Raw genomic sequence first — 25,397 nt, 5'->3', positions numbered from 1 at the left:
TGTATAAAAAAAAATCGCCAAGACAGGTTTACGGGATACCTGAGAAATCGGAGTGTCCCACATGTCAGCTGAGATGATGAATGCGCTGCAGTGACAGACGACAAATGTAAACAAGTGCTACTGCCGGTGATGGGTAAGTCCTTCTCATCCCCTTCACTGCCTTCATACTAAACCTACACCAGTAATATGTCTTAAGTAGATACCAAGAGAAGGGTAATATAACGTAGGGTTGTTATTACGGTGTTAGGAGTCGACCACCAGGAGGAACAAAGACCAGAGTTGGGAGCAGGAAAGCCTCTCCTTCTACCCCCTCCTCTTAAGCAGTCTGGAGATGTTATCCTACATCGACCATCTCTTCTTACCTGCTGCTGGCTGATACAAGGTACACTACACTCTACTAATAATTTTAAAGGATATTAACTGGAAATATGTATTTGTATATATGTAGTATCTAGTGGAGAAATTATATTGAAGGTAGAGTGTTTGGTGATGCTACTGAGGGATTTGGGGGAATTAACTCATATTTCAAATAATATTGGTGCCCAGTGTGCCGTTGTTTGGGTTGGAGATATATTAATGTACGTGAAAATGATGTTGTTGTTCATGAACACAAAGATAATTATGTGTGTGTAATGTCAGTGATTGGTTGGATTAGAAATGTCATTATTGTTACACCCAATACTCTGTACTTTATGTATATTGTGAGAGAGTAGTCTTGAAACTAGATTACACAATTTCATGATTTATCCTACTTGACAAAGAGTGATGTAGCTTTAGCAGCTACCTGACAATGTATCTCTAAAAACATAAAAATTACACCGACTAATGGTTTTCAGTCAGAAATTTTTGTGCTTCCTGAAATAACAACTCTAGTTTTTTATTTGTTGACATGTATATTTTTGTGTAAGATAATCTCTCAACAGTGTGAACAGATTAATTGAATAACCAGAACACATATGTTTCCGAAATTACTGTGGCAAAAGATTTCTTGGTGATTTTAAATATGGTGTCATTGGCACCCAAAACAAAAACATTCTCCAGCCGGCTTGTAACAAAATAGTCGTAATTTTCTTTAATACCCTGCCATAAGCCCAGGGGTTAAGAATAATACTGGTATATAGTACAGCACCATGATTTATTATCACTAAAAAAAAAATTCCTGAAAAGTTTTACATTACTGTACAGAGTATATTAGAAATTTTGGGTGGAAAACATCTACTGTACTGTATATAATTATCCATTGTATCTAAACAAAAGGGGTCATTATATTTGCTTCAAGCTGTTTGGCTGACTTCAGCTTGTTTTATCGAAATAGTTAACAAGCCAACCACATCCTTTAGATCCAGTTCCATGCTTCAACAGAGCTCTCTAGAAATTTTTGTATTATCCAAATGATTAACTGTATTTAGATATGCCAGAAAAGCAACCAGCAAGTCAAATGTGTAACAACAATATCCCTTGTGGTAAGCCACCCCGCAGAGCCATCACTCTCGGTGTTAACCACTTGTGTACGAGATCCCCCGTGAGCTGAATGAAATCATCTGGCGTTAGCCAAATAAAATATGAATAGTGGCATCCTCATAGTGAAGTGGATGAGTTTGAGGTGATAGGTGCATTGATGCAGATGAGAAAATGAAGGCCATTTTTTTTTGTTTCAAAGTGTCCTTTCATCAAATGTTAGAAATTTATTGTTTTAGGAATATATCTCTATTTATTACGGTTATCAATGGATGTTTCAACTCTTGTATTTTATATTGTGTTTTACAGCTGGGTAAGGCACCATGGTATGTGGTGGCTGGTGCTGCACCTGGGATGGGGACCACCACAGGCTGCAGGAAAAAAATGGCACAGACAAGGGTGCTCCTTCCTCTAAAGCTGGACAATATTCTCCAAAGTCATGGGATCAAGACATTCCTGCACCAGGTAAAGCAAAAGGGGATCAGGAGTTGAATAATATTTTATTTGGCCAAAGTTTAAGAATTCTTAACCAATTGTTTCATTATTAAGTATAGGGTGATCACTGTGTTTTGTCTCAATCACGTTAAGAGTACAGTATGTATAACAAAGTATTATATCTCTTCTCATAATTTTCTGATACTGTACAGTATACAGTACAGTATAAGTACTGTATGTATTCTGATTTTTATATTTTGAATAATTTTTTGTTTAGCTTCGTTTCTTAAGAAGTTTGAAGGTTTTTGTGCATAATACAGTACATATTAGACTTTTTAATGAATTGATCTTTACTTTTTATTTTTATTTTATAATTTTTTCCCAGAGCTCCCATATCCTGCTGCAGCCATCCTGGTGGGCATTTGTGCTTGTATCTGTTTTGTGAATTCCTTGTCTGGAGAATTTGTTTTTGATGATTCAGAAGCCATTGTCAATAACAATGACATACGAGGGGAGACTCCTCTTGGCAATCTATTTCACAATGACTTTTGGGGAACACGGCTCACTCATCCATCAAGTCACAAGTCCTACAGGCCTCTGACGGTGCTGTCATTCAGGTATGTGGTACTTTAAGTGCATTAGTGGTAGCAAGTACAGTAAGGTTGTCCTGAAAAATTCAGTTTTTGGTAATTGTAAATCTGGCTGAATTACTTAACAGTCAGGAATCTATTTTGAATATACAGTACTGTATAATAAGGCATCTTCATTCTTTCCATAAATATTTACAGGCAGTACAGTGCTCAATTTATAAAAAGATCCAGTTTAAGAAAATGCGAAGTTACAATTTCTTTTGTCCCGTGTTTTAATTTGTGAATGAAAAACCTGAATTTATGAAACTGTTACAAAGTCAATTAAACTTAAGCAACATACAGATCTGTTCTGTATTTAGAGTGGTTAACTAAGATAAAAGTAAAATACATGTAAAAGTATAGATCCTCAAATCTGGACCCATTGGGACCAAGACCGAATCAGTTTTGAGGAATTTTTGGTTTCCTGGGTCTTACGTCATCCATGTTACCCTCAGTCCACCAGTACACTTCAGTATCTCAAGTTTTGTTTCCACACACACACACCTACCTACCTTGAACCCTTGGTTTGATTTGGCCAATATTGATTTCATAAAGTATGTGAAAAGAATTATAATGTATATATTACAAATATTGTAGATATTAAGAAAGATAATCAAGATATTGGGCTTTTCATTCAATTAGACAACAATTATGTATGAATTCTCTATTTTTTTCCACTAATCCATCAACAGGTATGCACTACATAAAATGATGTATAACAAGGAAACACATATTGAGTTATATCTGTATCATTCTCCACAGATTAAACTACTCCTGGGGTGCACTGGAGCCATTTAGTTATCATGCAGTCAATGTGGTGCTACACTGTCTTGTGAGCATTATGAGTCTCCGAGTCTTCTACATGGTGTTTGGCAATGGGGCTCCTCGAGCTGCTCTCCTCTCTGCCATCCTCTTTGCTACACATCCAGTACACACCGAGGCTGTAAGCATATGCTGCAGATAGCTAATTAAGTGTACCTTCTGTTTTATATATATATACTGTACAGTAATGCATTATCCTCAGCATATGACACCCCTCACCCCTTCCCTAGGTACGTAGTTTAAAATAACGCATGTCATTTCATGATACCCAGAGGTAAAAAAATGTAGGAATCAAGTATTGAATTCCAGCTTATGATGAAGGGGAAGAGTCAAGTAACCTGGACTCCTTTTTCCTCTCTTGGGTAAGTTGTCTTTTGAAAAAAAATGTGACTGAAGAGTTTGAGTCAAATGAACTAGTTCAGGGTTCATCTCAATGTACAGTAAAAAAAAAAGTCATGTTACATGTACCGTGCCTTATGTTCTGAAACCCACAAACTAAAATTTTGGTAAAGTTCCCCATTCAAACTTGAACTTTGAAGTTTTGCTGTCACTTTACTTAAACTCTTCATCACGGGTTTCGGAACATAGCGCTAGAGGGGTGTAACACAACCTTTTTTCTTTGGCTGTACCAGCTAACTCCCTGGCTATTGAAGAAGTCACTGAACTAGTGTTGAAGTGAGATTCTTACAACCTGGTTTAAATGGGTAAGTAGCTGTGTATGTAGCCTTGCACTTTTCTGAATGGACAATGTACTTTCCTCGAGGATGCAAGTAACCCCCCTGCACAATAAAGGACGTTACTTGACGCTTTCTCTTGGGCATAGAATAAAATTTCATATTCCAGTTCTTTAATTCTCTTGTGTATCATACTTTCTTGGTTTATTTTTGTATAAAAAATGCCTATGTAAAGAAATTCTCTGTGATGATTTAATGTTTGTTAGGTTTAGTTTTCAAACTTGTGTTATGCTTTGACGATTTAAAAATATTATAGCCTTTGTCTAACGATTACATATATGGAGAAAAACGTGTGAATAAATAGTAGTTTTATCTCTCTCTCTCTCTCTAGGTATCAGGGATTGTGGGTAGAGCTGACCTTCTTTGTGCACTCTTTGTATTTGTGGCTCTTTTGAGCTATGTCAGAGCTGTGAAAGGAATGCCCGATGACTTCTCCAACAAGGGACAGAGCTATTATCGGTATGTGTAGTATTTTACTGTACATGAGTTTTATGCCTTTTTAAGGAATGTATTTTTTTCATATACAGTATGTATTATGGTAAAATGTGGTAAATATGGTTGGTGTAACTCCCTTGTGATTAATAAAATACCTGTAGATACGGGAACCCACAAAAGTCGTGTTGCCTCTCCTCCTGAACCACGAACTCCGAGATACAGACTTGTGAATCTGAAGCATTTATGGACAGAATAATGCATCAATGTCTACTGCTTCGGGTTCACTAGTCTGAACATTGGGGGTTCGTGAAACAGCAAGAGAGGTGACAGGACTTTAGTGGGTCATTCGACCTGTGCCCGGGTGGGCTAATTGGCATAAAAAAAAATACAGAGAGGAATCCTGTTGCTTATTAACTCATTTACAGAGGTCCTGTTATAACTACAGCAATGCTCTTCTTTTCCAGCAACACAGGTAGATGTGGACATAGTGTGCTCTACCTTCTGATGACTGCTGCCTCTACTGCCACTGCCATGCTCTGTAAGGAGGTTGGCATTACTGCATTGGTAAGTTGATGGGTTTCCTCCAAGGAGATTGATAAGCCTTGTGATAATCAACTGATACTTTCTTGATGTCAGAATGTCCGAGTCATTGAAAAATAATGTAATGCACTGGGTTGGTATGGACATGTGGGCCTTGTAATTATCTAAAATAGATTAGAATGGAGAAAAAGGCAGGAAAGGAGATGTAACCTCTTCGGGTGTACAGTACACCTTGTTGACCAATCATATTTTGAAGTATACAGGGTAGTGCATAAGTTGCTTTACCAAAGGCATATTTTTGCTACATAAATTCATGGTAAAGTGACTAATGTGCCACACTGTATATCTCATTGTTGCAGAGTGATGGGATTAATACATCAGTATTGTGAGGCATTCATTAACCTACTACACGATAGCAGTATTCTGTGAAAGATTTGTCAATGTCTGGTAACTTTTGGAGAATGCTTCACTGAGGAACCGATTATCACAAAAAGCCAATGGCATGATTTTATAAATTTTTATGAGGACACATAATAAGTCTATTATATGAAACATGCTTGATCTTAATATTTCAATTTCATGTTCAATGTTTCTCTTTCTAGGGAGTGTGCAGTGCCTATGATGTTTTATTAGCTCATGGAGGTTTGATAGGTCGCACTATTATATTGCTGGTCATCGGCCACAACCAACGAGCAGTAACTCTCTGGAGAAATCTTCCGGGTAAGTTTGAATGGAAAGCGAGATTATTGATATGACAGTGTATAAGTCATGCCACCAACATTGTATAATATTAATGAATTTCAGATCAAGGTATTGTTTCTATAGAAAGAATTATTTGACTGCAGTGACTTATCAAATTAAAAAAAATTAATAGGGTTCAGCATATGTGTTTTTGATCAAGGTCACAAAAAGTTATATTACCATGACTTTCATTAAGGAAATGTGTTCTTAATTAAAATTATGGTCAAAATTGGAGGTTGGTAATCATGAAAATCTTGTGGTCCCTGTAAAGGATATACTCTAGTAGTGAGAGGAGTTCAAGAGTTGTGCCATTTGGATTCATCCCATTTATTCTTTCAGACGGTGTGGTTCGTGGCTTGATCTGGCGCCATGTGATATTAGCAGTAACAGGGATAGCTCTTCTGGTGGCTCGTTGGGTTGTCATGGGCTCTACTGTGCCAAGGTTCATGAAAGTGGACAATCCTGCTTCATTTCTAGATAGTATTTTCTTTAGGGTAAGTATTTGTGATTCCAGGTAATGTATTACACTAGCAGTTAAGTCTGTACTATCATGTGCATTGCCATTTATTAAACTTTAGGTAACAGGTATCACTTGAAAAAAAATATCTGGATTGAAAATGGAAATTTGAAATAATATTGTTTACCCCTTTTCCTTGTAAAGGCAAAACTGAATATTTCCCCTTCACTATGGGATGCCACTTTTTATATTTTATTTGGCTAAAACCAAACAATTTTATTCAACTCTGAGGCAGTAGCATACATAGGGGGTAAATGCAGAATATGAGTTCAAGCTTTCTGCTGATTAGAGCTGAAAACCTATATTTTTCTTTTATAACTCATTTCACTTAAATCACTATTGATTTGTTTGTTTTAATAGAAATTTTAACTGCCGTTTGGTTGGACAGTTAGATGACGTCACATCTTAAGGATGAGAGAAACCCGCAACGGGGACTCCCTCGATGTTTATTGATTGATTTGGTCAAAACCTGTAAAGAATGAGACACTCGTTAACTGCTCATTACATTCCATTACATGTATACATTATACATCAGTTAGTAAATACACTGTCCAAATTGCCTTATGCTATGCACATATGCAGTTCACAACATTTCACCATAATACCAATAATCACAGCTTTCTTTCACTCACGTGTGAGGTCTTATAGCTCCACTTAACAGCTAGTATCGCTAATGTGTACGCTCAAAGGGAGTTGGGCTGATACTGCCAACCACAGGCATCCCCAGCCCTATTTATGGTCATAACATCTAAACAACTTGTTGTGCATCCACCCAACTGGCGAGGTCACAGGTCGCGGCATATGAGGGGGCGGCGATAACAGAAATTATTATTTACTTTTATTATTTTGATACTTTAATACATACTTTTTTATTTTGCATTTGTTTTGGTATCCATTTAACTACTCTCAGATTTTTTTAATGATACAAACTACAAATATATCAAGGTACACAAAGAAAACTCTTGTTATTTACTGACAAATTACTTTGCTCAACACTGTTTAGCACAGGATAGAGAGAGGCATAACTCTGAGATAGACAGTTGGAGGCTGAAGGCAATCTTTGCTTCCATTCCACCCATTTAAAGGAGATTTTTTTAATGGGGAGGGATAGGGTGCCACATACAATCAGCCCCCAGCATCCAGTCAATATTTACTGCAAATTTCTAGACCCAGAATGGTTTGAGCAATAATGGTAGCTGCCAGGTGGAGAGCATCAAGTTAGTAAAGTGCTTTCTTCCTTTACACAGGCATCATCAGTTTTCATTTGGCCATGTTTTATTTACATTTCATCCTCCCTTGATTATACCTGTATGTGTGTGTTTATGTTTGTGGCCAAAAAGCCATCTTATATGCAGTAGCAGGTGGTATATGTTCAGTGTCTGTGCCTTTCAATGTTTTACTCTACACTTCCATTCTAATATCCTAATAAGACCTCTACTACCCAATACTATCCTACCTCATAACTTTTACTATAGTATCAAGTTATGTCATTCAAGAAAACACTATTAATGTATAGGACTCATAGAAACACTGGTATGAATATTAAAATTTATATACTAACAGTACATTATATTGTACTGTATATATCTTAATGCATATTCAGTACTAAGAAATAAATTCAAAGAATCTAAGCAAGTTACAACACATTTCAAGGAAAAGCTAAAATTGTATCCAGATTAAATGTAAACTACAAATAATGACATTTTCCTCTGGCATAACAATATAAAAAATGTGTACAGTATAGTCTGGGTTTACGCGGATATTTTATACGCGGACGGCCATTTACGCGGCACCTGTCCAGAAACGATAATTATTATTTACGCGGTAAATGCCATCATATACCCGGCAAGCGGCGGGGCAAGGTGCTGGCCGCTGACGTCAGACTCGCGCCGATGAAGTCGCGGACTGTGATTGGGCCACGTATCCTTACCACCCACGCACCCCCTCCGCCGCGTGCTGTGATTGGTCTATTTAACCTTGCCACCGCTGCCACCTGCGCTCTCGACCACCGCCACGCCAGTCTGACTGTCCCCGCGTATATTCACTCGTGCCCAGGAACCGGTTTTGTTTTTTCTTTATACACAATGGCTTCCGCTGGACCCCCACAGCCCCCGAGAAGCCCTGAACTACCTGGCCCAAGCCGCCCCGAGCCCAAGAAGGTGCGACGCGCCTGAAGCTATGAGGTAAAGTACAAGATCGTCCAGGAGTTAGAAAAGGGCATGAGACAGGTGGATCTGGCCAGACAATATGAAGTGAATGAATCGACGATTCGCACTATCAAGAAGGATGCCGGCAAAATCAATGAACACATGAACATTACCAAGTCTGTAGGTGCCTTGCTGGTGAAATATTGCCACAATAAGGTGCTGCTGAAGACCGAGAGTTTGTTGGTAAGCTACATTATTTGTCAGTCAAGAAGGAACATGGCGGTCGACACTCTGGCACTGCAGGACTACCCCCGAGAACTCTATGCAGCAGTAACAAGATAAATGGGGGTTGCAGAGCCCAAGCCCTTCAGTGCTTCCGCTGGGTGGCTGCAAGGTTTTAAATGATGCAACAAGATCACAAATATTGAGATAGTCGGAGAAGGAGCAAGTGCCGACCAGGCTGCCGCCAGGAATTTTCCCCGATTTTTACGGAAAATTATGGAGGAAGGACAGTACACCGACGACCAAGTGTTCAATATGGATGAATCTGGGTTGTACTGGAAGAAATTGCCATCCAAGAACTTCGTAGTCAAGTCTGCTAGCAAGTATCGGGGACGCAAAATGCAGAGGGAGCTCATCACTGTACTGTTCACCACCAATGCCTCCTGCACCGCTAAGCTGAAGTTGTCTGTGATCCACAAAGCCCACAAGCCGCATGCCTACAAGAATATGGACATGAGCAAGTTAAATGTCCACTGGTTGACCTCAGGGAAGGCGTGGATGTTCTCTGGTCTGTCCCTCTCCTGGTTTGACAACTGTCTCGTTCCTGATGTCAAGAAACTCTGCGTGGAAAATAATGTGCCATTCAACATTTTGTTGTTCCTCGACAACGCACCAGGACACTGGCCCCTTTTGCTGGATCGTCACACCAACATAAAAGTGGTCTTCCTTCCCGCTAACACTACATCGTTAATCGAGCTCATGGATCAGGAGTTGATTTGCAACATAAAGGCTGCTTTCTCCGCCAAGAAATTTCGGCTCCTGAACGACGTCACCAACACCAAGGATGAACTGCAGAACCTAGAGAGTGGCACTGACAGCAAGAGCGAGGACGAGGAACACGAACAAGATTTGGCGGACCATGAAGTGCGGGTCCAGAAGTTCTGGAAGGAGTTTAACTTGAAGAAGGCTGTTGATTTCTTGGTGGATGCATGGGGACAGCTATCTGTGGCAACGATTCGGAACGCGTGGCGGCATGTGTTGGAGGGTATCCCAGGTGGGAGGCAGAGGCAAGTGGTGGATGGCGAGGCTCAGTCTGTTGCTATGGCATTGGAGAATGCAAGAGAGGCTGCACAAAGTGTTAGAGCTGCAGGCTTCTCTGAGACCACCAACGACGACATCCTGGAGGTAATCAGGCAACCTGAGGTGACTGCGGACGAGATGTTGGAAGATGATGACATCAGTGAGCAGCGAGGTGTTACAGAAGAACAAGAGCAGAAACTAACACCTGCTGATGTGAAGGAAGTCATCGAGTTAGCTGAGAGAATGAAGCTCATCCTTGCCAAAGACCCAGTCAATCATCGCTACGAAGTGTCTAATAACCATCTGTTGATATGCCAGGAGCCCTATTTTCAGCTGTATCACGACCACATCGATGCTAGCCGTCAACAAAACATCACTGAGTTCTTCACCCACCAACCACCACATCCAGCCCAAGTCAGTGATAGTGAGTGGACTTCGAGGGGTTTGACGAGGAGGTGGATAGAGATACAGGTGAGGGCCAATAATCTGCCCTCTGCCTCGGAACCAACCCCCCATCCCCGTGTGCCCAGCCATCTCTTCTACTAACGTAAGTGTTATAAAACCTAATATTATTGATATTTCTCTTATATATTAATTGTGTGTGCATGCCATCATAAAATTAAGATGTTATTTTTACTACAAAGTACGTATTGTGTCGGCGATAGCCAAGAAAAGAGCAGTCTGGCGGTCGGCCCGGTCTCTATTTCAATTAATCCCATAGGTTCTGTTATTTTTTTACGAGTTTTGCTTTATACGCGGACCTCCGTGGGTTTAATTAACCGCGTAAAACCAGAATATACTGTATTTGAGATTTGCATCTTGAGCTTGCATGTGGCTTCATGGAATTGCTTTGCCTTTCCATAAATATTTTGTATCTTCAGATAATGATTTACAAGCTGCTCATTTTATACATGAATGTACTGAAAACAATATACTGTATCTTCTCCGCAGGGTTTGAATTATCAGTATACATACAGCATGAACGCTCTTCTTCTGGTTCTACCAATTTGGCTGTGTTTTGACTGGTCTATGGGCTGTGTGCCAGTCATTGTAAACTTCAGCGACCCAAGACTGCTGACTCTCCCAGTTCTGTGGGTTTCATTCATAATGTTGCTGAGGCGGGGAATGGCCCAAGGCAGAGGGAGTCAGACCTCTAGGTAGGGGGGTCTTTGATTTCTACCCTTAATGTGGTACAGTACTGTACTTTAGTAATTATAGCTTAATACTGTACTATCTTACTTAGAGCATTAACAAAAACTTTCAACCTTTTCTGCATTCCATAGATATGATTTCAATTATTTTTTGTCCTACAGAGTATGTAGCAGTTGGCAGAAAGATATTTGAATTCACAGTCAGATTTTATAGTGGAGATCACATTGCTGTAGAGGTATGGGTTATGGTACAGAAATCCAGTTTTTGCTACAGAAATAGAGCTTATGCTTTCTCTTCCATCTGGCACTGCTTTTGCCTCATTATGGATAAGGTGGTACTGATAGAGTGCATCATGAGCAACTACAAGTGCCAATATTTCAGAATTATGAAATTTTTCATAAATTTTATTGAATGTATGCCTGTATTTTACTGAAAGCTTCTTCTTGATATCACTGAACAAATGATGCATGCTGATTATGAGAGCATAGCTAGAAATGTACATTACATATATACTGTATGAAGCCAACACTAGATAAAACAATATTTTGCCAATACATACGCATGGGGACATTCAGAGTCAGAAGTAAGAGATCTGGCTTCTAAATTAGGAAGTGGGTTGGTCCTGCATAGGCCTCTGGGTGTAGGATATTTATCAGTGATATAGCTATGTGTAGGGCTGATCAATTTTCACATTATAAGTCCCTGGATTAGCAAATAATTTCTGTACATAGAGGTCACTTCACCTATTGGGAATTGCATAATATTCGTTGATTTTATTTTGTCTTGTGTACTGTCCAGGGAAAATGTGATCAGTTTATGAAATTGATTGTCAAATGTATTTTCTTATGAGTATGTATATAATTGTCTTCATGTTTTAGTTGTCATGAAATAATAAAATTTTGATATTTAGTTATTTGGTATGCAGAAATAATTTTGAAATTCCTTAGATACACTAGTCCCTCACTTTACACCAAGAAGTTTTCTTCGTAAAAAGAGATATTTGTCGAATCCATGTGAAATGAACCCAGTTTTACTCTATATAAAAAGGTAATTACTTTCTAGAGCCCTTCAGACCCCCCAAATATATCACACTGTATTATGTACAAAAATTAAATAAAAAAGGCTGTACTGTATATAACAACAACAGAAATATTGAATACTGTAATTTATCAAAAAATTAGTTTCTCTTGCCTTTACCTTTGCAGATAGTGAAGACAAATGAGGCACATTCGTTATACATTTTGTGTATTCCTCTTAATTGTGTGAATGCTTGAATGCATGAATTAGCAAGCATTGTTGCTGCGTCCTCACTCCCAATTGTTGAATTATCTCATACTTGGTGTGCAGCAGAAACATTACTTCCTTTTTCTTTGTGGTACAGTAGTATTTTGGGTTACAGGAGAACTTGTAGGCTGTCTGGTGGGTGCCATGATGCAAAAGAGACAATCCAAACAAGTATCTTCAGTGTACACCGCTGTGCATTTCATGCCACACTTGAAGATGGACTGGGGGGAGGGGATGGTGTACAATATAAGTAAAAAACTAAAAAGATATATGTTTTTGCCAAAGCTTAATGCAAGATAAAAGATGAAAACAGTAGATCGACAAACCACGGGGTTGTCTACCTTTTGGAATGTATTCTTGGGGCATGCGCTTTGCACGGCACCTGAAGACTGGTTGGGGGATACAAAAACTGTGGCAATGAACAATACAGTACTCCATGAGTGTGAGTGCTTGACAGTAGCATGAATGGGTTGTGCAGGAACAAGCTTGTTCATGCATGAATTGTTTTACAGTATAAGACTACAGTAATATCTCCGTTGGCCAGAATCCCTCAAACCCGCAACTCTCCGATAGCCGGAATTGAAGTTTTCTCGGAAAATCGTTCCCAAAGCCAGAATTTTCCGGAAAATTCCGGCTTTGGGAACGATTTTCTGAGGGGCATGCTTTCCGGAAAATTCCGAACAAAATTCCCGATAGCTGAGGGAGTTTTTTCCGGGTTTGAGATATGAAAATCAGGCGCATTTTCTGGAAATTTCAAGAAAAATTTTCCGTTACCCAGAAAATTCTGGGTTCAAGAGATGATGTAATGGGCAATTTCTGAAACTTCCGAAAAAAAATTCCGGGGATGAGAGATGTTTTCCGGCTTTGAGAGAGTCGTCTCGTTACCCAGAAATCTCTCATTCCCGGAAGTGCTCTGCACCAATTGTTCCTGCTAACGGGGATATCACTGTACACTGTATATTACGTATATGATTTGACCTTTTTAAATATGATTTTTCCATTGTTTTATTAAATTGATAGTCTTAATATTGTGCATTTCGAAGTTTCTGTGTTAAAAGATCAAATGTACATGAACAAATATGTGTGCTAATAAATCATGTAAAGAGAGGGACAAGTGAATAGATATTTATGTTTTTGGGTTCGAATAAAGAAGTTTTAATTACCTTATTAATCTACGGAAGATCATTCATAGTATTTATTGTTTCTAATTTGATAATTATGGTAACATTTATTTGCAGATGTGTGCTAATGGGGTTGGCCATGGGCATAGTGCCATTCTTACCAGCCACAAACCTCTTCTTTCGGGTAGGATTTGTGATAGCTGAGCGCGTGCTGTACCTGCCTGCTGCTGGCTTCTGTATTCTTGTGGTGACGGGTATGAGGGAACTTGGTGTAGCTGGCCAGGTGAATAAGGTAAGATATAGAAATTGAAATTACAGTATGATACAGTGGGTTACATAAATCTTGCAATGTAAGATAGTCATGACTAACAAACGTTTCATGATTTTGCATTACCGTATTTATTTATGTGGTTTTGTGCTTGGCAGAGAGTGCTTCAGGTGGGATATATGTTCCTGGTGGTGGTGTTTGTATTGCGCTGCCAGCAAAGAAGTCGTGACTGGCTCACTGAGAAACAACTGTTTAGCTCCGGTCTTGATGTTTGTCCACTAAATGCTAAGGTCAGTACTGCACTGTATGTTGTAGCTCTTTCTTGTGAGAGGATTAAAGGTTTTAGGTCACAGAAATAAGATAGTTAAGAGATTAAAGGATTTAAAGAGGCTTATTATATATCATCTGTTAAATAAATTTAGTTTTTAAATTAAGTTTTCTTTTAACTGTGGGTCTCTTACACACTAAGTTTCTTTTATGATTAGTACCTAATAAATTAAGAGTTTTTAATGATGTGAATTGCAAAGTAGTTATTGAGAATTGTGAGTGTAGCTCTTATCTCCCTGTGTGAGGCATGAGGCAGAAGATTAACATACTGTAACAGACAAATTGATTAATATTGTAAATAGGTTCATTACAACATGGGTAAAGTTGCTGCCGATACTGGCGATGTAGTGGAAGCTGTGAGGAGATACCGGGAGGCTCTACGACTAAATCCAGACTACGACCAGGCCATGAACAACCTTGCTAACATTCTCAAGGTCAGTGTTGTGTAAAGTAGCTTTAATTATTATTGTTTATAGGTATACCATAAACTGTCTTGAGGCAGTGTTGTAGTTAGATAAACTTATCATTGGATTGTATAGTGTACTCAGCAGGAGTTTAGGATGCATTTGTCATTTGCAGGATCAAGGGCATCTTGACGAGGCATTACATCTACTTCAACAAGCCACCACATTAAGACCAGACTTTGCTGCAGCTTGGATGAACTTAGGCATTGTTCAAGCATCTTTGGGTGACCATGGATCAGCTGAGAATAGTTACCTCACTGCTCTCACTCATAGATCAGTAAGTAGCACTATGTTTTCAAGGTCTTTACTTGTTATAATGTTGGATTTTATAACTTTTTTGTCGGAATTGCACAATTTCATACATCCAGCAAGTATTATGGGTCAAAAGCCGGGCCCAGGACTTTGACTTCTGACTGGGATCTAGAAATGAGTCAATTTGAAAATAAGGTCTGCTTGAAAGACAGCCACAGGAAGGTCTCTTAAAGAGGGAGAAGGCTGAAGGGATTTGCTGCCAAACTTAAACACACATTTGCACCAGGCCATTAATTTGCTTTTTGACATCAGCTGTGAAGTGCTATATCGGGACAATTCTTCAGAACCCTTTTAGAGTACTGTACAGGTACACTGCTCCTGCTCTGACCTTGTGGACAGTTGGTATTTTCTTGTGATTTTAAGCCCTCATGTAGGGTGTTTAATGTAGCCAAGGAGTCATAGGTAACATACTCTATATTGTGATTCAAGTGTGATTATAGATAGTCCCCCAAGTTACAAACAGGTTATATATGTTCCTGGACTCTGTTAGAATGCTAGAGCAGTGTTAATTCCATAGTTGAGGTTAGGTTAAAGCATAACCCTGCCCATACAAAACAACAATAATATCCCATACATAGTAAATAATGTACTCATGTTTCTGGCGGTCCTTGAGTCTATTGGATAGGGCACTCATTGATACTCTGGGTTGATTCCCTTTCCTATCTTTACTGAAGATATTTTGTCATCGGTGTAAACCTTCCAATAAGTGATCTCTGTGTACCAGATTGTGTGCACATCAGCCCACCAAAACTCAGAAGCTATCACACCATTTTTCTCAATAAAGGATCCGATAACGTAACCAAACAAAGGCGTATGTGCTTTAGATTTTGCTCGTTGTTGTGATATTCTTATCATTCAAGGATCACATGTATGTACATCAATTCTAGCCCCCTAAATGCCTTCTACCTTTTCATTTTTCATCCCTTTTCTAAATTTTTGAGGTAGAATTTCTCCATTGCTGTTTCTTTTTTGCCTTTAGTTTATATTGCTAGGACATCTATTATTGTCCATGAGCTTTACTTAACAATATGTCTGTTTTTGGCTTTTTTAGGGATATAAAGTTTCCAAACTAGAAATTGTCGTCAAAATATCGAGATAAAATATTCAACTAAAAATAAAGCCTCAAAAATAGAAGAAATTGGAAAATGTAAATAAGCTGAGGAAAATTCTTCTTGTGCTGAATTTTTGTTAATTGAAATCGGTCAAATATTGGCCAAGAAATTCCTATCTCAATGTTGGAAAAGTTTATTTTTAGGTACAGACAGGTAAAGTGCATAAGAGTTGAGTACAGATATTCTCTCTTGACAAGGGCTGCTAGCCCACAGAGCTCTGAGTGTTGCATCTTCCACTATGCTCTTGAGAGGGACTAAGTTGCCAGCAATTGATATGTAAAGCTATTTTTGCACTATTTCCTACCCCCTTTTTTACAAATAATTTACCAAGGCCACGTTGGGGGATGGTGGGGGGAACCATACATAGATGTATTAATTTGACGAATATCACTATAAAACTCCATCTTCATACAGCCAAAGGCAACACCTTTGCTCGGGAATATTGTCGCCTTTTATGATATTTTTCCAATTTTCATAGATCTCTATGCCAGGTGTGGCCTGTTAACTATTGTGTCAGTTATCAACAAGAACAAGGAAGTGTTACTTCTTTGCACTATTTTACTCCGTTAAGTAGTAGTTCATGCATTGACAATAAAACCTAAATTATGCATGACACTGCATCATAAATTCATCATCTCACTTATCATGAAACTGCAAATTATCAGGAAAAAATTGCGGGGGGGGGGGTATGTTTCTTCCCTGCTACCTGCTTTCTAATAGTTCTTTTTAATTTCAGGTGTATCCAGACTGCCTCTACAATTTGGGCAACCTTTATTTGGAAAAGGGTGACCACAATGCTGCTCTAGCCACCTGGACCAATGCCACCTCCCTCAAGCCCTCTCTAGCTGTGGCCTGGACTAACATGCTCATCCTCCTGGACTCACAAGGACTTTATCAACCAGCCATTGAAGTTGCAGATAAAGCATTAAGGTTCCATTACTTACTTAATTTATTTGCACATCCTCATTCACCTAACATTTTTTTGTAGCCTAAGAGACATCATTAAGTTAGTAGCTGCTAGGATATTCTATTTGGAACTTCCTTGGCAAAGCCTGCTCTATCCAAGGGGTTATATACATTCTAAGGCAGCTGGATCCATAGACTATTTATAGAATATCCATGAATTACATCCTCAAATGAAGCATGGTTTTGAGTCATGAAGAGCAGAATGTTATAAATACAGAAAATACTTGATCAAATCTGAGAGTGCTGATATAATTTGATATCTTCCTCAGACACCTTCCAAATGAACCAGCTCTACACTTCAACCTGGCCAACACCCTCGGTAAGCTGAGTAGATATGAGGAATCTGAATCTCATTTTCTTCAGGCCACAAACCTTGATCCAAGCAACGCCAACTACTGGGCTAATCTTGGTGTTCTGTATCACCGTTGGCGTAAGTATGAACAGGCAGAAAAGTCTTACATCCATGCTTTGAGACTTAACCCGACATTGAAAAGTGCTCAAGATAATTTGAGTATGCTTCTCAAAGCCACAGGGAAAATATCTAGATAACAGAAGATGAATGAGAGTGTTGAGTAAATAACAGACATGGACAAGTACCCGGTAATATGGTAAGATGGTGTCATTCTATTGATAAGGCTACAGCTTTGCAAACCTGTTGTACTGTAATAATGTTAGCATATCTCATACTGCAGTAATGGGTTAAGTTTCTCTGGCAGCTTCATGTTGAGGTTAATCACCTTGGGTTTGGTTACCCTCTTTTTTTACACTGTACTTCTTTCTAGTGTTGCTTTTGCTGTTAATAATAGTTATTACCTTTGACCCATCTGCTTATTGTGATCTGTCATCATTACATTATTCTCTGAGTGACTCTACTGTAACATATTTAACTTCTGGTTTTTTTCACCTAGTATTAAACTGAGATTAGCTGAAACTGAGAGACTGAGTTGTGTTTTTTTTGTAACCAATGCCAAATGAGGGTCATGGAGTGCTTAGCTAGGCTTCTAACAAGCAGCCGATGTTTGTAAGAGCCTTTTTTAAGGACTATTGTGGTAATGGGAAGATTTTGAACTTATCACTCAAGTAGTTTCAACCACTTATGTTGTTACTTTGGTATTCATACTGTAAAATTTAGCTGGTCATCTGTGAGTTATTCAGTCCAGGCTCAGTTATAAGGAAAGAGTTTCATGATCAACCCCTCATTTTAGTCCTATTAGTCAATTGAGTTGCAGTATAGCAGGTTTGCAGTGTTAAAAACAATGAATGGATTTTTGTGAGTGAAGTAAGATACTTAATATTACCAGTTTGCAATTTTGAATTCTCAGAGATAAAATGAATCTTATTTTATTAACTTTGTACTTAGATATCTCAGACATTTTGAGTATTTTAAGAACGAAGGTACAGTAGTGTTACAGTATATTGTGCCACGCTAGGTTTGCATTTTTCTTAGTAATATAACACAGATCTTAGTCACAAGGACAATTTTACTAGAAATTAATATTTTAGATGCAAGCAAAGTTAGCAGTTATTGTCACAAAATATACTTGGCAAAAATGTAATCAATGCAGTGAAAGTGTAATTTTATGTAAACTTGTCTTGACAACAAGAATGACATTTCAGGCTACGACTCTTAAGCCTGCCTGTTCTTGAAATATTGACTACTTACTGGGGGTCCTTGTCTTCAAACAAACCCTTATTATGTCAGCCTGGGTTAATACCATCACTTCCTTTTCCATCCTAATGTTGGTCTCAAATGATTTATTTAGCAGAGGCAAAATGCAAGTAATTTAAATGCATCAGGAATTCCATTGGATTTTATGTAGGAAATCTGTTAAAACCAGAAGGGATTATCTAGCTTCTAAACATTTACCTGTTCATGTCTATCTTATGCATCCCACCTGGAGTGAGTCCTGGCCCTTACAATTAACAAGCTACAAAATATGTGTCCTGGGTGATAGTGTTTATGACAATTAGTTCACAAATGCTAGACTTAAAGCAATTTACTTTAAGCACCTTAACCTGGACTCAGCAGGTGTTGGTAACATGCAGGGTATATCAACAAAGTTTTTAAATTGAGATAAGTAGGAACTAAAATTCGTCTGATTCTGTATATCATTGAGAACTGTGATAGGTTTAGCCAGCAGATCATTGACATGTCTAGATGGTCTTACACTGAGGTTTCGTAGAATATTGTACATATAAGCAAAACAAAGAGGAGCTGATCTTCAGCCAAGGATATGGAGGACTGGCCTGGAATTAAAAATGGGAGACAGAGACTTAAGTGTGTTGAGTGGTGATATAGCTTACACAACTCTATTAAGACTTTCAACCTCTAGGGTAAACTGTTGCACCATATACTACTCATTCAAAGTTGATAGTGTGATGGCAAAGAAGGATGATCAGTACTGTATATCCAAAATTGATTTAACAAATCGATGTTAGTGGACTCTGAAGACATTGAACCATCCGGTAGGCAACCCATAATGAGACAACTAACATGAGCTTGGCCTCTAAAAGGTGCTTCAAGAACAATCCTCTCCAGTTTGCAGTGCTGCTTAAGCCTGGGAGTTTTTTTTTTGTTTTTTTTTTGTTCCAAAAATATCTTTACAATTTTGTATTAGACAATATGATACAAAGAATGAAGGATTTTGACAACCCTACCTAGAGAACAGGAGTTGCAGTGTTCATTTTGAAATTAATTGTAGTGTACCTCTCCGTAAAGATACTTTTGGAGTGTGTGTACGTGGAATATATGAAAACTTGAGACTGAAAAGGTGTGACGGTGGAGCATTAAGGGCAAACTAGACAAACAGACCTGAATCTCTAAAAAAAGGATGTAAGTGTTCAAGCCATGGTCTTTTTTTCACTCACATCATCTAAGGAAGAAATTTTGAAGATAAAACAAGGATGGATTGAAGTTGTAAGAATAAGCATGGTCATTAGATGCTGTTGATTGGGTATTATGTCAATGCTAATTTTTGCCATGTATCACTACTAGGTTTTGTGTTTATTGTACTTACTCTCAAGAATAACTGAATGCTCATAATTAGTACACAATCATTGGATTCTCACACAATTTAAAATTTATACTTGCTTCCGAATTACTGTATTTTTTTTTAATGTGTTGAGTAACCTGTCTTAAGTTATCCTCAGGTATCTATGAAATATTTGTAGTTATTGTTGAAAATTGAAGATCAAACTATGTATCAGTTGACTTGATATTTTATTTATGAAATCATATACTGTACAGTACTATTACAGTATTTAAAGAAATACCTTGATTTAGTTTTCTCTTTAATTGAGGTTCACTCAAATCAGGTTACTTTGAATCATAAATAATTTCATGGTAGTTGCTTGATAATATTTTATAGCTATTAAGATTACTGTATGTATTTGAAAATAGGTGCCAATTTTAGGTTAAACTAACATACGTGTATGTGAAAGTGGGTGCCAATTCTTAGGTTAAGTCCGAGTGCCAAAGTAGTGATGGTACAGGTACTCCCATGAACATGGATGTGGCACACTCAACATAGTATGGTGTCTGACAAATAATACAATGGTTTTAATTTGTAAACTTAATTTCTTAAACTTAAAGTAATTAGAGTTTTATATGAACTGAATCTCAGGACATCAAACTTTGATAGATGTAAAACAGACATGTTCATGATGGTACATCCAAAGCAGACCCAGTGTTTCTTTATTTAGTCATTATGGTTATAATATGTTATACAAAAATGTCATATGATATGGAGTCATTGTTTTACAAATGCTTTTGCTCTAGTCTTAAATGTCTTTTAGGCATCTGGAAATAGTGATGAAAATGGTATACACCATCTGATAAATGACATTTATCAAATGATTTGAAGCTGATAACAAATGAGATAAAATACAGATGCTTGTCTTGTACAAAACTGTCAGTTTTGTACATACAGTATGAAGAAAACAAACAAAAGATTCATTGTTATTTCATAAATCTTAGTTATGTTTATGATGTAATACAGTACATCAAATTTTCATGTTTTAAGAAATTAAAGATTTTTTTTCTTTGGGGTTGGCATCACTGTGGACTTTGGTTTCATGAAACACAAGCCTCTTGATTTAGATTTAAATCTTAAAGGATAAACTTCTCAAAAAATGATTTTGTTTACATCTTTACTGTTGTGCACTGTAATGTGTGTGATAAGTAAAGAGTAGTATATATGGGGCTAGAGGCAATCATAATATAATTTTAGAAACTGACTGCTTTTTAGTAGTAGCTTCTCCAAAAGCTACAAGTCAGTATCTTTGCAATACATTTATAAATACTGTACTTAGTATATAATACTGCTTGCTGATAATTCCCTAGGCCAAACCGGTACTTTTCTCAACCCGCCTGTGCACTTGCGTAAGAAATTTTCTGTTGAATATATAATTACTTCGAGGATCTAAATGTTAAGCTTATGTCATTTCTCAGAAGTTGATGAAGATTTACCAGATTAATCCTTATTAGCAGAAACCCAGTTGTGACTTCCGCAACCTCTTTTCCTCTGCATATTTTCAAAATGCTTTTTTATGAGATTTACTCTGTTGTATGGATGGCATAGCATAGATTTATGTTAAAGTAGTAATTTAATGAGTTGAAACTTTAAACATATTTATAACCTTTTGTTTTACATGTTGTTTTTGTTACATTATACATTACTGTTGAGAATTGCAGATTTTTCAACAAAAATTAGGTGATATGATTTCAGTTCAGGAGAAGAAAGCTGTGCAAAATATGACTTAAGGTGTTAACTAAAGTAGATCAAGTAACAAAGGAGATACCGAAGAAAAGGACTGTAATGTGCTTAAGTGCTCTTGTACTGAAGCATGAGAGCAAGGAGGAGGGTATTATGCTATGATTAAGGAGCAGGTTGGACCAAATTTCCCCGAGTCATTCCCTGTATAGTGTGGCATTATCTGTCTGTTAGGGTTTACTATGTACCATTCACTAGTGCTAATGTTTATTGATATTGTGTTGTTCTTTTATGTTTTAAAGTGCAATAGAGGATTGTAGAAGGAAAATTTCAAGTCCGCTTACTTCTTTTATCTGATTTTCTGTAATAATTTCCTTGGTATTTGTTTTATTTCTGATCACTTTCTTTCTGTTCACTAAATAAAGGAGTTATTGATATTAACTGAACAGCTGTGAACAGGCTTTTGCAATAATTTTTTTTTAAACATACAGTACAATGGAATAGTTTGTAATTTTCAACATTATCATAGTTTTTTATAGTTAATGACTCGATGACAGTGGACTCACCCTTATTGTTATTTGATATGACAAATTTTCTGTAGGACTTAGGTTAGCTCTATGATGAAATGGCTGAGGCTTAATGTGTAATATCAGCTTACATCATTATCCTGTGTACTTAAAAGAATCATAGTATTTGAATAAGTTTTTTTTTTTTTTTTAGAAAAGGGTTTTCACCAATGGTTTATAACATTAGGATGACTTCTTTTCTGACTAAGTGATGATTATTTTTTCTAAATAAGTTAAAGAACTAATAAACCCTTTCAGGTACATTGATAATAATTATTTGTATTTATTTTTAATAAAAATGATGTATAATAATGACAGTAAATAAAAATTTAACAGTAATATTATCATCACCAGTTTCAGTGTTTTACGACCATTTTCCACCCTTGTGTGGGTAAAGAGTTTGGACGTTGTGTTATGGGGTGAAATCATATAAAGTACAGTACTGAGGTGGAGTCTTTCAGCCACCAACTGTCTCCTAAAGGCAGTTCACATGATAATAACTTTCCCTGTTTACTACAGAAACAGTGTAAACAGTTAATGCCTTTCAGGAAAGTGGACTCAGTTTTCAGGTGGGGTAATTTCCTTATTTGAGTCACCTCATCACTTGCCCTGTGTAGGAGCTGATACACACACATGAATCACTGTATCTGGAAGGGTTAAACCAGCCATTAAAGTTTTCTGATATAATTTTGAATTATTAATTTTTTTTTAACACCTGACAATAATTAACATTGAAAAAAATATATACCTGTATGTTCAGGCTATAGGCCAATTATTTCCAGTAATTTTTTTTTATCTTTGAAGTTCATGTGCAATAAGTAGATATGACTAGTGTAAAAAAATCATCTCGTTGAATACGGTATAGGTTTTCTTAAAAGAATATGGAAAAATAACAAAACACTCAATTTCTATTTCTGTACTGTACTTTCACTGTTGCTGTATTGTACCTAAGAAAATAGGTTACACATAAGTAAAACCATCTTAATCTGGACTAGTTGGGAAATTCAGTCTGTCTTAAACTAATTTCCGGATAAAATTATTTCTGGAGGGGATATATTTAATCCAGAAAAAATCTGGATTAACCGAGAAAAATCCAGATGGAATCGAGATTGTAATTTGGCACACACGAATGCTGTCACCAGTCATGCTGCTACAGCCCTCATGTGTGCATCTCTCTAATTTCTATCAACTACTGTACTGTATTTGTGACTTTGTGGACTACTTACTATGGGTTCAAAATGCAAGACAACTTCAAAAGGAAGTCAGAAAGGAGTTTAGCCTGAAGGACGAGCTAGCAGTTCTGGAAGATCATGAGAAAGGTGTGTCTGCAAAAGTTTTGGTGGATAAATATTACAATTACTTGAAAAAACCAACCATCAACAGCATCACCAACTTTGTGGTAAATACTGTATGTCCAGTATGTACAAGAATTATATATATTATACAGTACTGTACTGTTGGTTAGTGGTTCAGGTGATTCAAGTGTTTATTTTTGCCACCGTGCGGGTAGATTTAGACTATTTCATATAAATCCAGACTCAATCTGGATTAATAGAAATTAGTCTGGATTAAGAGGGTTTTACTGTATTGATATAATCTCTACTGGTATAAGTACTTTGTGGAAATACAGGTCAATATATATCATGTGTTCTTTCTTGTTTATTGTTTTGTGAAGAATATATATATCTATAATAAGTAAGTTGTGCAGCTCTTTACCTTTTACATTTTTGATGTTCTCACTGTTAAGTATTGTATTCATAAAATCACTTTGCTCTTTAAGTACTAAAGCTATAGAGTACTTCACCTTCCTCTGCCATTACAAACACACACACACACACACACATATTCTCTCTCACGGTACTTACTTGCACTCTTTAAATGTTTCACACTTGTGTTTTAGAAAGTTTATGTATTATTTTGTATATAACAATACAAGACATTTTGTAGAAATGGATAAAGAAAAGGTGGTGCTTATTTGTGCATTGTTCTTTTACCTCTGTTTGTCATTGATGAAACTGATATGCCAGGTTTGGTTAGTACTGGGAGCTGAATCTATACTTTTGAAAAATGTGTTTGTAAGTACAGTACTGTATATTTACGGTCAGTGCAGTTAAAGACTTGTAGTGTGACAGTAATGTTAACATTTCCAGTCAGTATCATTGACACAGCTGCATTAGAGAATTGGCATGACAGACTTTTAGGAAGACATATTTAATTTGGGATCAACTTAACTCCCCCCTCAGTCATAGTTACCAGTAACAAGTCCTGAACTCTCCCCAATTATGGTAAACAAGTCACAGGCTTGAACCTTCTCAACCATGATTAAGGTGTCACAGGCCCTGAACATTCTCAGTTAAGAAACCAAATTGAACTTCCCAAAAATATAACACTAATGATTAAATTGACACAGGTAACACCTTTTTTTTCCTTCTTCTTCTTTCCACTTCTCGGCTTACTAGCCTTTTAGGTGGTTAGTCTATCCAGGAGAAAACCAAAGACCGAGTCACCTGTGATGTTTGGGAGTGAGGATCACCCTTCTCACTTGTGTTTGGGCCAAGCAGGACTCGAGCCCTTGACATATTGGCGAGATATCAGAAACTGTAGTAAGTCCTCATTATATGCGAGTTCAGCATAGGCGAATTCACTCATATGAGAAGACCCTATTCCTACCAGGAATTCAATTAATGCGAGCAAAATTAAGCCTTATGCAAGATATCACACTCCCTGGTATGGATTCCACCCCTGATGACTGCAGATGTCACTCCAACACCATCACCCACTATGTAAAACCTCTACCACCACCTCCATTATATCATCTACCCAAGTTGATGTATCTGTTTTTATTGTTAAGTACACTGTACTGTACACTTGCTTGTGTACAGAAATTTTTATTACTGTACTCTTAACACTTGGGGGATACAAGTTACTCTGGCATGCACACAGCTATCACGACTCGATGAGTCCGTGACGCCACCTTACCTCTCGTCTCTTAACAGTTTTATATCTCGTTACACTCCTTAGCTCACAGGATACCTCGGTACGTATTCCATTTATCAGGTGGAAATCAGCTTCCCGAGACAACAATTACAGCTACTCATACAGGTTATCTTTTAAATTTAAGTCGGCTATGAAACGGGGAGGTACAGTATTACAGCCTGGGAAGATATTGGAAACACTAATGTATTATCTAATGGTAGACCCTGCTGTGTTATGGCATCACAAAAATTGTGACCAAGTCCCAGTAAAAGAGCCTGTGCCTCTTATAACAATTTTTTTCTCTAATACTTACAATCATTGGTAGCGTGACGAGAGGAGGCTCGTGGGTATATGTAATGATAGTATCAAGTAATAGG

At 37.4% G+C, this 25,397-nt stretch overlaps 1 protein-coding gene across 1 annotated transcript; it reads left to right on the top strand.

Annotated features, from left to right (window-relative positions):
* The first annotated feature begins 45 nt into the window (after positions 1–45).
* LOC121875984 (protein O-mannosyl-transferase TMTC4-like) lies at positions 46–24,018 on the top strand. The gene is made up of 15 exons (XM_042380826.1): positions 46–133; positions 1,768–1,923; positions 2,279–2,510; positions 3,285–3,465; positions 4,410–4,537; positions 4,978–5,077; positions 5,656–5,773; positions 6,134–6,288; positions 10,712–10,917; positions 13,435–13,609; positions 13,744–13,875; positions 14,215–14,346; positions 14,492–14,653; positions 16,537–16,730; positions 17,036–24,018. The coding sequence occupies exons 2-15, from the start codon at positions 1,782–1,784 to the stop codon at positions 17,313–17,315; spliced, it is 2,337 nt and encodes a 778-aa protein (XP_042236760.1). The 5' UTR covers positions 46–133; positions 1,768–1,781; the 3' UTR covers positions 17,316–24,018.
* Positions 24,019–25,397: the final 1,379 nt, after the last annotated feature.

The sequence above is a fragment of the Homarus americanus genome, unplaced genomic scaffold, assembly GCF_018991925.1.
Source record: "Homarus americanus isolate GMGI-L3 unplaced genomic scaffold, GMGI_Hamer_2.0 scaffold42818, whole genome shotgun sequence".
In the NCBI taxonomy this organism is placed as follows: Eukaryota; Metazoa; Arthropoda; class Malacostraca; order Decapoda; family Nephropidae; genus Homarus; species Homarus americanus.
Note: the sequence above shows the minus strand (reverse complement) of the source record. Positions and strands in the feature narration are given on the sequence as shown.

Excerpts from the sequence above, each read along its gene's own strand:
- LOC121875984 (XM_042380826.1), top strand. The coding sequence starts at position 1,782 with ATGGTATGTGGTGGCTGGTGCTGCACCTGGGATGGGGACCACCACAGG. Across the intron at positions 6,289-10,711 it reads TAGATAGTATTTTCTTTAGG|GGTTTGAATTATCAGTATAC; the intron begins GTAAGTATTTGT and ends TCTTCTCCGCAG. Across the intron at positions 13,610-13,743 it reads TAGCTGGCCAGGTGAATAAG|AGAGTGCTTCAGGTGGGATA; the intron begins GTAAGATATAGA and ends TGTGCTTGGCAG.